The sequence below is a fragment of the Ixodes scapularis genome, unplaced genomic scaffold (genome assembly GCF_016920785.2).
Source record: "Ixodes scapularis isolate PalLabHiFi unplaced genomic scaffold, ASM1692078v2 ptg001212l_1___fragment_1__unscaffolded, whole genome shotgun sequence".
Classification (NCBI taxonomy): Eukaryota; Metazoa; Arthropoda; class Arachnida; order Ixodida; family Ixodidae; genus Ixodes; species Ixodes scapularis.
Window position 1 is genome coordinate 1653638 of NW_024610117.1, and position 12218 is coordinate 1665855.

The following is a 12218-nucleotide window of genomic DNA, read 5'->3' on the forward strand; positions in this document are numbered from 1 at the left end:
CACAGTTTTGCGTTTAGGCGGGCAAGTCTCAAATGTGTAATCGACGACTGTCAAAGGGTTAACAGCAGGCGATTGTTTCTCCCGTTCCTTAGTCATAACAGAAGCTAACGTTGGTATGTAACTCCGCTCCGGTTTTGAGCGAGGAGGTGGCACTGTTTTTATATCTGTGCAAGCTGCGATCTTCCATATTCCTTCCAGATGCCCCAGACGTCCTTCAACATGGTTCTGCGCGTGAACGTCATCTCTTTCCATTCGTGTTTGGAGAATCGGCAGTATGTCAGGAAACTCGGCAAAAATGCCGAGCTTTTTGAGGATCGGGATTTTAGCAAATGTAGACTGTGACAAATGCCAAAGTTGTGATAACAACAAGAAAAAAAAAAAGCCAAAAGGGTAATTCGAGTTTTAGCAACGATGAACTCGGAGACCCCGCAACTCTGTGATTTTCCTTCTAGCAACACTGTTCGTCGACTGTTGTCCCTGACCCACTTTTGGCCTTCAAAAATTTTCTAAATTTTTTGTGTATCTTTTGGCATGAAAACGTTTGAAAAGGAATAGTAGCGACCATTTTTCCAAGGGACACACCGAATTCTGCAAATTCTGCAAAATCAGCCGTGTAACGAAGAAGCGGGAGCAACTCGCGCAACAAAGAGCGACTGAGATACGCCGGTGACACGGAATCCGCAACAGAAGCAGTTATTAAAATCAAGTGTGGCAGGGTGAGACACGCACGTCACAAAATAGACTCCCACAGAAAAAAAAAAGAAACGGAAATATAGCGCAATTCTCCTGGGTTTGACGTCTCAAAATAGAAATGCGTTTCAGAACCGTTCCCGGCTCAAAACGTGTCCTGGAATGTAAATATTGCCCGAAACCTATTTCGTTTTTGGGGCGAAAGCTCATTTTGTGACAGTCTACTACATGTCCTATTAAAAGAAAGCGTTTTCTACGAGTTCAGCATTCGATTCCAAGACGCGCGTATACTCCCGAGTCGTCGACCCGGAATACAGGACATAAACTAATGCTTCTAAAACACCTTAGACGGCCCGCAAAAATCGGTTTCTCAACGTACTGTGCTGCAATTTACTACAGAGGTGCAAGCAGGTGGTGGTAATTTACGGTGAAAAAATCAAGAAATAAACTTGCCTTAATCAAAAGAAAAAAAAAAAAAAAACGTTCTGGGCATATTACTTTGCCACTTCGCAGATGATGCACGCATAGAAAGAAGTGCTTCCAACAGATGGCGTACGTCGCGTCGAAGGAGCGCTGGCCGATTCGGGTTCTTTTGTGAGATTGTCTGCTAGCAAGCCGATTTTTGCGGCCCATCTAAAATGCCTTACAAGCAATTAACTTGCATGCCATAGAGGCGAGTTTCCGAATCGCTCAAACGAGCCTCAAGACGTAAATATTGCTTCAAACTTTTTCTCTCTTTTCGGGGAAAATTTTTATTTTCTGACACACGTGTTCGATCCGTAACACTTTAAACGAATAACTTTTCGGGAGTTCGATGCCTTCTTTTAGAAGAGAGGACCCCCCCACCGGTGATGAAGGCGTCGATGGGGTGTGCCCTGGGGCCCTGGGTGAGGTCCTGGGACGGGTAGAAGACCGACTGGGGCAGGTGGCCGTCCGTGTCCTTAAGGGCGATGAACTGGGTCAGCCCCGAGTGCAGGCAGAAGGTCAGGGGCATGCAGCCCTGCAGGCCCTCACGGCTCTGTAGAGGGGGTCGAGGGAAGAGGGGTTAAGGCCGCTAGAGAACCCCGTGGAACGCTCCAAGTGGAAGCCAATGTCCGGTACTCTAGCGACCAATGGTGGCCAAATCGTCCTGCGACCAATCGTGGCCAGATCATCCCTTGACCAATTGTGGTTGTATTATCCATGGTGTCTACCAGATTTTCTTCCCTCGAATTCCTTGACTTTCCCAGGTTCTCCCTAAATGTTTCGATTTCCCCAAATATTTTGATTAAATTCCCCAACCATTACAAAAGAAGCAGCCATTCGGGCTGTTCGCATTTAATCCGGGGTGGCTCACACTGCCTGGTGATACTTTGGGCAACTGTTACTCGGCACCAAGGCCATCCACACCACTGCATGCCACACCCTCCCGTTTCATCCCTGCCCGCGCCGCCCACACCAGTAATTTTCCCTAACTCAATCAATTTTCTAACAATTTTCTAACAATTTTCTCGACAATTCCCCGACAATTCCAGGTCTTCCAGGTTGGTAGACACCCTGTTATCTCGTGACCAATCGTGTCCAGATCATCCTGCGACCAACCGTGTTACAGTCATTTTGTGTGTCAGGTCATCTTGTTACCAATCCTGACCAGATTGTCCTGTGACCAATCGTGACGTGGCACCCCGAGATTCTAAGTTTCTCGGCAAAATGCTCCAGGTGCCATCAAAGTCAAATTGGATGTTTAATGATTTATACAGGGTAAGGTCGGTCTGCCAGGATGAGGCAACACTGGTTTTTACTGTAGATGAGCAATTTTGCCAGTGCAGTACGACTGCTAACCTGGGGTCTTTAATGTGCTCACACAGTAGCGATACATGACCGCACGCCGGTACGATGCTCATCCAGATCAAAACGGGCAGGGGTGGGGCTCGAACCCAGGATCCCTGGGTTCTGCAGCGCGAGCTTTCGCTCCACGCGCGTCGAGCTGGGTGTGTGCTTTAGTCCACTCGGCCACCGATCCCCCCTCCAGGTGCCATTCTGAGCTTTACATATGAGGAAAACAATAAAAGTAGTGCCTAAAGTAATAAAGAAAAAAAAAAAAAAACTCCGTAAGCCTCAAATTGCCCCAGAAAGGACGCAAGTGCAGCTGTGTAATGCCCCGTTACCGGAAACGATGCGACAAGTTAGAACATCGGGGTGACAGCATTAAAAGAGAAACTAAACCAGTCGCTCTGCAAAAGTCTATTGAACAGTTGAGAAACTACAAAACCCGACGTGGTGTCACGTAGCACTCGTTAAAGGTTCCGCAGACGACAAAAGAAAGCAACTCGTGACAATAGGGTCATTCCCTTTGAGCTAGAAATAAAACCAAGGAAGCAAAGTATTAAAGCATGCAACAACATTTTAACATAACTGAGATCCTCGGCTCCTCTAGCAAGGGAAAGGAGAGTATGAGTTGACGAGGTTCAATGGCAATTTATTTCGCTGAAGCCCGACGCGCAAAAATAAACTCTTCCCGGGAGAAAACTTTTCACTTTTTCTTTGTTTCCTCCTCTCGTTTCCTTCTCACTTCTTTACGTCCCTCTCGCATGCTAAGCGTCTAGGCAGCTTATAGCCACCCAAACCTAAACAACAGGGACTGGTCACACTGGCAGGAAATGAGCACCGAAGGGGGCTATGGCTATCGCTTGGCTCGGACAGTGTGGATCGCTCTTCGGGCTGTTCTACAACGGGCTCACAAGCTTCTTTTCGGGAAGGCCATACTCCGACCATCCATAAGCTGACAGTACGGCGGAAGCTACATGCTCGTGGGACCAGTCGCATGCTTGTCTTTCGTCGCGTGATTACGTTCCCACCCATACGCAGGAAGTGGGGTCAGGTGACGAAAGGGAAGCTGTTGATTGGTCCGGCCAGCACGTAACTCCCGCCACAGTGTCAACTCAAAGGTCGACGGAGATTTTTTTTTATTGGGCCTGTGGCATGTAGTTGCTAATTCAGGGTGTCCACCAACCTGGAAGACCTGGAATTGTAGGGGAATTGTCGAGAAAATTGTTACAAAATTTATAGAGTTAATGAAAATGACCAACGTGGGCGGCGCGGGCAGGGATGAAACTGGAGAGTGTGGCATGCAGTGGTATGGATTGCCTTGGTGCCGAGTAACAGTTGCCCGAGGTATTACCAGGCAGTGTGAGCCGCCACCCTATCCACCAGATTAAATGCAAGCAGCCCGAATGGCTGCTTCCTTTGTAATGGTTGGGGAGTTTAATCAAAATATTTGGGGAAATCGATACATTTGGGGAGAACCTGGAAAAGTCGGGGAATTTGAGAGAAGAAAATCTGGTAGACACCATGTAATTGTGTATTTTCGTTTTGTTATTTTTTTAATTTATGCGCCAAGTCAAGTTTTCACCGGGCTAGCATGTCAAAGGGCACAGATATGTCACCAAAAAGCGACGACGACTCGCGCATCATTGTAAGTAGTTTTTTTCCGCTTATTATGCGAAAACGCCGAGGTGTCTCCGAGAGACAAGGCAAAGTTTCCGTGGTAATGGCGCTTAGTTAATCATCTTCATTTTCGGCGCTTGCTTCTTTTAGAACAGGGTCGAACATTAGAGAGTTTTAGTAGATTGTTTCGATATTTCCGATAACGATACGATGCACGTGCCAAGGCTTTGGCAAAATATTAGGCATCGTTGTCGCATTCGTTGAAACGATCTACTACAACTCTCCAGTGTCGTGACAACCTCGGCCGGAAACGCTAAGCTGGTGCCGCGCTGTATCTGCTCCTTTGACACATATGGTATTACATTAGGCAGTCGTCATGCGATTTGTTCTTCGAGGAGATTGCAGAACAAAAGCTCGGGGACCTCAACATTTGTTGTACCGCAAACGACTCTATTTTTGCGGCCGCATAATTTCGTGGATTTCACTGAGCCTGAATTTTGGTAATATCTACTGGGCACGACATTTTACAACTGAAAGTGGTTCGCCACGTACTCGTTATGACAGAGTGCCGTATTCGCGTGATCAATTTCTCACAATAGTTCTAAACCTCAAAACTTGCAAAAACTAGTTTTTCGCAAAAATGAACTACCTAGGTTTAGTGTCTGAACCAATTGCTGAAACAGTAAAGAACCATATCTCGTCTTCTAATAGAAAAACAAAAAAAAATAATAAAGAAAGAATCTGCAAATAGAATAGAAAACATCAAATAAAGAAAAAGGTATTGTTAAAAGAAAAAAAGAAAGCTGCCATTGACATTCTCTAGGTGCAAGATGTTCTCTAGACAGTTGTAGAAATGAACAAACCACGGGAGGAACCCAACGGGCAAGCAGATGCCAGCATGCGACAAGAATGGCAGCTTGACTTTATTCAGTTTTAGTTTATGCTCTGTTCTGCCCAAAGCTGATGGGCGGTGGGAGCTACGCGCTTGTCGGACCGTTCAACCGCTTCCTTTCGTTGCCACACCTCGCTCTGTGCACGTAGGTACGCGCAGAAGCGTAATCACGTAAGAAAATTTTGATACACTCGCGACTGGTACGACGAGCACGTAGCTCCCGCCACACCGTCAGGTCAGGGCACTTTGAGTCCACCAAGTCCGAGTGTCAAAGCGAAAACAACCGGCGGAAACTTCGAGCGTCTTCCGGTCAACTATTTGAGTGCCATCTCCTATCCGTTGGTATTCTATCAAGTCCTTCCGGTTTACGCCGGAAAATTTATTTCATAGGATGTGATACATATTATTGTTGCTGCTTACAGATTTTAAAAATTATCCTGGTAAGGTGAAACAAATATTTGGTTAGCTAAAGTTTCGTCCTCATACTTTGTTCTCATTGGTCAGTTGTTTTTTGTATTTAACCGTTGGAAACAGTTCCGCGTCAGCTCTTGCGGTTGCGGTTGCGTTGCGTCGGCTGCTCGAAGGCGTGTGTGCTAGCGGTGCGGTGGTGGTTTTCGTTTGCGGCAGCGGGCAGTGGCGTTGACCTGTTGGTTATCGGTCTATTTTGTATACCAGCACGCCGAGCAAACGGCACCTTGTCTATTGCTCGACTCAGTGGTGCTCTAATTCCAGTGGCAACAGCTCTGCCAAGTTCTTTGGGTTCCCCAGTGACGAAAGGTAAAAACGGACTACTATACTATTGGTTACACAGTTTCGGATTGCCGAAAACTTGCTGGTGCATGTTTCATTACAGTAGAGTTAATGTAGAAGGTCAGATGGGACAGGGCATTTATGTTAAGATGAGCAGTGTGGGGGGTATCGGTGTTATAGCACAGCAGCTCGGTAGCATGTGCGTGGAGCAGCTGGCGCTGCAGAAGGAACCTGCGAGAGACCGCGGCGATCTAATCACTGTCGCTAAATACTGCAATGTTGAATGTGTGATTGCAGGTCTGTGAACACTTAAATAGCAGTTTCGTGTAGATTTTGTTACTTTGTTGTGCCATGAACGAGTTTTTTTCTGTAAAAGAGCGTGCCTAATAAAAAGAGAACTTGCAAAAGAAGTTTGAACTTGTGCTCAAGCCGCGAAACACCATCGGCGGGGCGCACTTTGCATTCATTGATTGACGATCTAATGAGAAGTGGCTGTTACTGAACATGCACTGTCGCCAAGCCGATCTGAATCGAGCGACGCAAAGTCAAGTACAATCGTTTCGGAAGCGTCGGACATTCGCAGAAAAAGGTAAACACACTTTTTTTTTCTAAAAAAGATATTGCCATTACATCGTTTTGTAGAAGAACGAGACGACGGCAATGGGAGCAGTTCCCTCTTATCTCAACATCAGCGACAATAGGATGCAAATTCGTTCGGAGTTCGGAGGCTGCTCCGAACTCCGAACGAACTTGCATCCTCTTGTCGCCGAGGGTCAGAGAGGGAGAAGAGGAACAAAACTTCTCACACCCTCTTCCATAACCAAGCGGTTGCCATGATGACAGCGCGCATATTGTTTTGTTTATTTCTTATTGTTTTTGGAGAAACCCAACGCCCGTTAGGGGAGATTTGGCGCTGCCGTCTGCAATTGGAGTCCCAATAGGAGGTATAAGAAGATTCCGCCAGTCGGCGAAAGGCTTGAAGAGGGGGGGCGGGAGAAAGAAGGCGTAGCTTCTGCACTTCTTTGTGGGATATCAAACTGGCTACTAATCTTCTCTAATCATCAACCTAAAAGGAAACGGTTCTTTCCTTCTTTCCTGTTGGGGGGAAAAAGACCGTGAGCAGAGGGGGCCGGCAAAAGTAAGCTTCCCCCTCTTTGCTTGTCGGAGGGCCTTTAACGACGGTGCACAAAGAAAAACCCTAACACTTGCAGTCCGTTTTAGTGACGCCTGACAAAATTCTTGCATGTGCGATATCATATTTTCCGGTCGTTAAGTCGCGCCGTCATAGCCGCGCCCCCTACAAACGGCCGCTTTTGCAAAAATGTTGGTATACGAGTAGCACCTCTGTACGAGTTGAACATATCTGCTTGTACGCTTGGCGCGGCGAGACCGCATTCATCAGCTTGCGCACGTGTGTTCCAATCCTAATGTGAGCACGAATTGGAGTCCGTTTGAATAATCTCGGCACCAAACCGAGCGAGAAATACGACCCCCACAACAAATTTGCGCAACGACGAAAATCATGAAAAAATCTGTGCCTCGTACGTTGGAAAATACGGCCCGTTACGGTGTCGTCGTGCGACACAATCTTACGGTTGGGTCACGTGACGTGCCACTAAATTTAATAAATGGTGCTACAGCTGTTTCTGGGCCTTCGAATAAAGATTATTATTATTATTACTGTTAATATTATGTTAGTCTTTTCCTGCTAGGTGAGGTCCAAAACACGTTCTATGTTAACGGTAGTAGTTGAACGTGTCTGATTTATATTTGACCTCGGGTCGCGACTGCGAATCATGCATTCTTCTATGGCAAAAATGTTACGGGCTCCTATCACCACTAGAAATGACGTCCGCCGTCGAGGTTGTAGTTGTTGATGTCATAGTTACTAATATAGTAGTTGTAGCTCAAGTTGTTTTCATCGTCAATGTTGTAGTTGGCATAGTTGGGTTCTGTCGTCGACGTTGCCAAATCCTCGAAAAAGAATGCCCACCGCCCGCGGAAATCTAACCCAGGTCTGCCGCGTGCGAGGCGGAGGCGTTGCGGCAGAGCTACGCTACGGTGTTAACAACCCACTCTATATTTCGGGTTTTCGTAGTATACCAAACTCTCACTGCTAACAAAATCTGGAAAAAAACACAAAAAAACCTATAACAAATAGTTGTTATAGCAACGTGAATGCTAACTACTCATGCCAGGAAAAGCACTTTCACATGTTTTGGAGCAAGAAACAAAAAAAAAGTGTTCCGGCCAATACGGTCAGACGTCTATCTTGTTCCGAACGTTTTTGTTCACGCACCCAATGGCGCGCACACGCGACGCCGACGAACTTTGCCACGACTCATCGCAGCCACTGCTGGGACCTTACCATGGGCTAACGCGGGACTGCTAGACATTTTTTTCCCCTCTGAGGCAATCGCACGACGATCACAAGGCACTTGCAAAGTGTCGGGAGAAAGACGCAGATTCCACGACGCGGCTTCCGGGCAACTCCCATCAGCCTTCCTCCAAAAGCGCCTTTTCGTAGTAAGACGGACAGCGCCGGGCCCGGTCGCCTGCGGACGGGAGCGGTTCACATACCTGGAATCCAGCGATGGCCGTCTCAATGTCCAGCAGGGACTCGGACCGGTAGTGGGACGGAATGCTCATGCTCCCCATCAGCCTGTGGGAACGGAGAGGTGGGCGTCAACACGGCCCGTCACACCCGTTCGTTTACAATGCAAATAAAACAGTGCAAATAGGGAAAAAACTTCCGTCTTACCTGCTCGTCCTATTTGCGCTATCTCATTTGTATCGAAACACACACCAACTAGCCCCGCAACATAATTTTTTATACTCATGGACACCTTTCTGTGGCTATGCAGTCAAAGCTACGGGCACACGTGCGCTCTGGCCCGCTTCGGACGAGGCAATTTTTTCCATCACAATGCAAACGTAACAACTCATAAATCTCAAATTGCTGCATTTTATCATCGTAATTGAGACTTTAATTGCGTTCCACTATTCAGACGCCGAGTTATGCGTTAATAACATGCTCTACATATCTTCAATGGCATTGAAAATACTATTTTATTTCCCTCAAACCATATAGTCACAGAAACTATCTATTTTAAACCTAGACAAAGCTAAATCCCCCGTTCAGTTATTGTCGCCGTGGGGGCGGTCACGTGAAAATACTGCGTCCCCGATTGGCTGCTGCTGCTTCGAAATTCTCCGAGTCGTTGGAGTTGCTTGCCCATTTCGAGCCAGGCTCAATTGCAGCAATTTGTGTCGCAGCGCGAGAATCTAGGGAACTGTAAGGAACGACTCGCCAGCAACCCCGAAATGGCCGGGAAAACTGCCCAGTCTGAAAGGGACCTTACACATCTTGAGTGCCCATCAAATCTGGGTCTAAGCACTTTTCACTTCTTCTGAAATGCCAGAGATAGTCGTCCGCAAGTACAGATTATGATTCGTATCCGCAGTTCCGAGCCGGAGGCAGAAACATGTCGCACGGTGATCAACCAGTCCTATTCTCTGCGGTGCATTTTTTCGTTCTCTTCTTTTGCTGCTTCCGAAGCCTGCCCCTCTGTCTCCAACTTCCGGCAAACAAGATTAAGTGGATTATCTGTCCCCAAGAGATGATCCTCTCTTCTTTTCTGTTAAGGGGGAAAAATGGGGAGTAGAAAAGGAGAACCAAGGCAGCACAACTTATAAAGGCAAAATGGTTACCTCGAAAACTAGCAAGCCAAAGTGGCAAAACCTTTACCTGGTCCCTTTAAAGTGATCCACCAAACACCAAACTCTTTTGAGCCAGCTCGGTTTACCAGCTAATGCAAGGTTAAACTCTTAAGCTGAAAGTGAGATAACAACAAGGAGTTTGAAGCCTCCCAATGGTGTCGCATATCCAAAAACTTCTTTTGGGTCAGAAGGGGGCTGTAGAGTCATAAACTCCCCTCCCCCGTGTACGCTCCAACAAAGAGTGTAATCTGGTTGGCAGGTGGAGAAGGGCTCAACTGCCAGAAGGACCCTCACGGCCAAACAATGGAACCTAGTAATTAGTAAGCATCTTGTGCGAATCAGTTGGCGCAAATGTGACATCGATTATTTTTCCCCATTTGGCTACGGTAGGGTATGCGAAACACCAAATGTTTCCACCCAAGCAAAAGGTTCCAAGTAGGCGAAGAAAAACAAGCAATCGTTTGTTCGTGACAACCTCTTGGGCAACTCAAAGAAAAAACTTTCAGCCTTTCCACTCTGGTGAAGAAAGAAGACCAACGAAGCTGTACTATGATGGGACGACCTCAAGGACAACTTCCTGGACGACCTCAAGGACGCCGCCTAGAGGACGACGTTTAGGACGACCTTAAGGACGACGTCTAGGACGACCTCAAGGATGACTGCTAGGACGATCTCGAGGACGACCTCAGGAACGACGTTTAGGATGACCCCAAGGACGACCTCAGGGGCGAGGTCTAGGACGACCTGAAGGACAAACTCAAGGGCGACCTCAAGGACGACTTTTAGGATGACCTCGAGGACAATGTCTAGGACGACCTCAAGGACGACTTCTAGGATGACCTCTAGGACGACCTCAAGGATGACTTCTGGGACAACCTCTCGGACAACCTCAAGGATGACCTCAAAGACGACCTCAAGGACGACGTCTAGGACGACCTCAAGGACGACTTCTAGGACGACCTCGAGGACGACATCTCGAGGACAGCCGGTTGTCTGGTTGCCGCCGTCACTCATAGATGGCAGTAGCTGTTCAGAGATTTGTGTCGACATTTGTTTGGTATCGGACACGATCCTCGGGAACCTAGCCCTTAACAGCTCCGCTGTAAAAAAATCCTGATGATTGAGCGTTAAAGGGACACTGACACCCCCCAAAATTTTTTTTCCATTTTTTGCCAGGCGCTTTATTATGGTGTCGGAAGACTACCCAATTAATATTTTGCAACAGAGTAGCGTATTTTTTTAATAAAGCCAAAAGACGCAACTGCTCAAAACCGAAACCGAAACCCGACGGAGGTCGGAGAAGTGGAGAGAAGAGAGTGAGTGGCGGAAGTCACGTGGCTACACCCGACCGTGCGTTTTTTGTTTTTTTTTCTGCTCTTCGTACTAGAAGACACGACATGCGGCGTACGGGAACTGTTCGCTGTGCGATTCTTTTGCAGTTATGTTTGTTCCGCTCGTTGTTCTGTACTCCAAGATGAGTTGTTTTGTACATTGAGGAGTTGGAGATGAGTAGTGAGTGCCCGTGGTGAATTTCCATGATCGGCTCCGAAAAGAATACACCCAAGGTGTTGCGTGAAGAGCTGGCTCACATGTCCTGCGTCCGAAAAAAAAAGGGGCATTGTGCGACAGAGTTTCCGAAAGATCAACGGGATCGGGACCAATGGCTGGCTGCAATTCCTGTAGAACATTTACGGGCACCTTGGAAAGCGGACGCTACCTGATTTATATGCTCCTTACATTTTGCATAAAGTGATTACATTGAGTTCACAAGTGTCAAAAAGGAAATCCCATACCATTTAATTCAGTGAAGTGTCGTCCACAACATTTGTTTGTTATTTTTTTGTTTGTTTCTTCAGTGATAATTGTAAAAAAAAAAAAAAAAGATATGTAAACATCAGAAAATGTTTGGAAAAAAAAAATAGTTTCACGGGGGATCGAACCCTGTCCTACCGCGTGTGTAACGGACGTCTTACCCACTGAGCTAATGAGGCATCTTTTGACTGGACGATCTCTTTCCTTAGTAATAATTCAATCGGTAAACTGTAAGTTCGAAAGTTTGCTGCCGATTTTCCTTTAGCAAAAGCACTCCCAGGTCGAAGTCGGGAAGCACCACGCATTGGCGACATTCACACCTAGTAAAGAAATCGTACGCGTGCATATTCAACTCAAAGTAGACACGTTGTGCTTGACGTTTGCGCGAGCGATGTCTTCAGCCACGAGAAGGGAGCGACGGCTTGGCGACGTCTTCGTGCAAATCGACTTGGTGGTCGGGCGTGTCGTACGGGATGAATACCAATTCTTTTGATCAGTCCCAAATTTCTCTTTTAAAGGTAGACAGAATTCGCTGGTACCGCGAACTACAGTTCTGAAATAGAGGTCCCACGCCTGGCCGTCTGCTGCCATCGCCGTCCCCGCGAGTCCCATGATACGCGAAACAACGAACGCACAGAATGCTTCCGGTTGTCTGTGGAACTTTTTTTTTCAATCAACGTATTTGCAGCTTTTTAGAAGCCACAAAAAAGGGTTTCATATTTTTTTCTATTTTTAATATTGAGTGTGTGCCTTCAGTGACCTACGACTTTGATTAAATTTGGTGGTCGCATCGATACCTTAGAAAACGGCCCGTGACCGCGGAAAAGAGAGTGAGCGAGACTCGAACCGGCCAGTTCTTGATCGGCGGTTTTCGGGTGGAAAGAAACCGAATTTCGAGCCGCAAATTCTGTTCTGGGTAGTTGAGCTC

General features: G+C 47.0%; 1 protein-coding gene across 3 annotated transcripts in view; it reads right to left on the bottom strand.

Moving 5' to 3' along the window:
- The window catches only part of LOC8037995 (F-box only protein 3), a 62943-nt gene that overhangs the window by 34123 nt on the left and 16602 nt on the right, over positions 1-12218 (bottom strand). For all 3 annotated transcript variants that reach the window (XM_029968941.4, XM_029968940.4, XM_029968942.4), the window contains exons 5-6: positions 8339-8420; positions 1537-1708 (exon numbers count right to left, since the gene is read on the bottom strand). In XM_029968941.4, coding sequence (XP_029824801.2) covers positions 1537-1708; positions 8339-8420 — 254 coding nt within the window. The remainder of the gene's footprint in view (positions 1-1536; positions 1709-8338; positions 8421-12218) is intronic.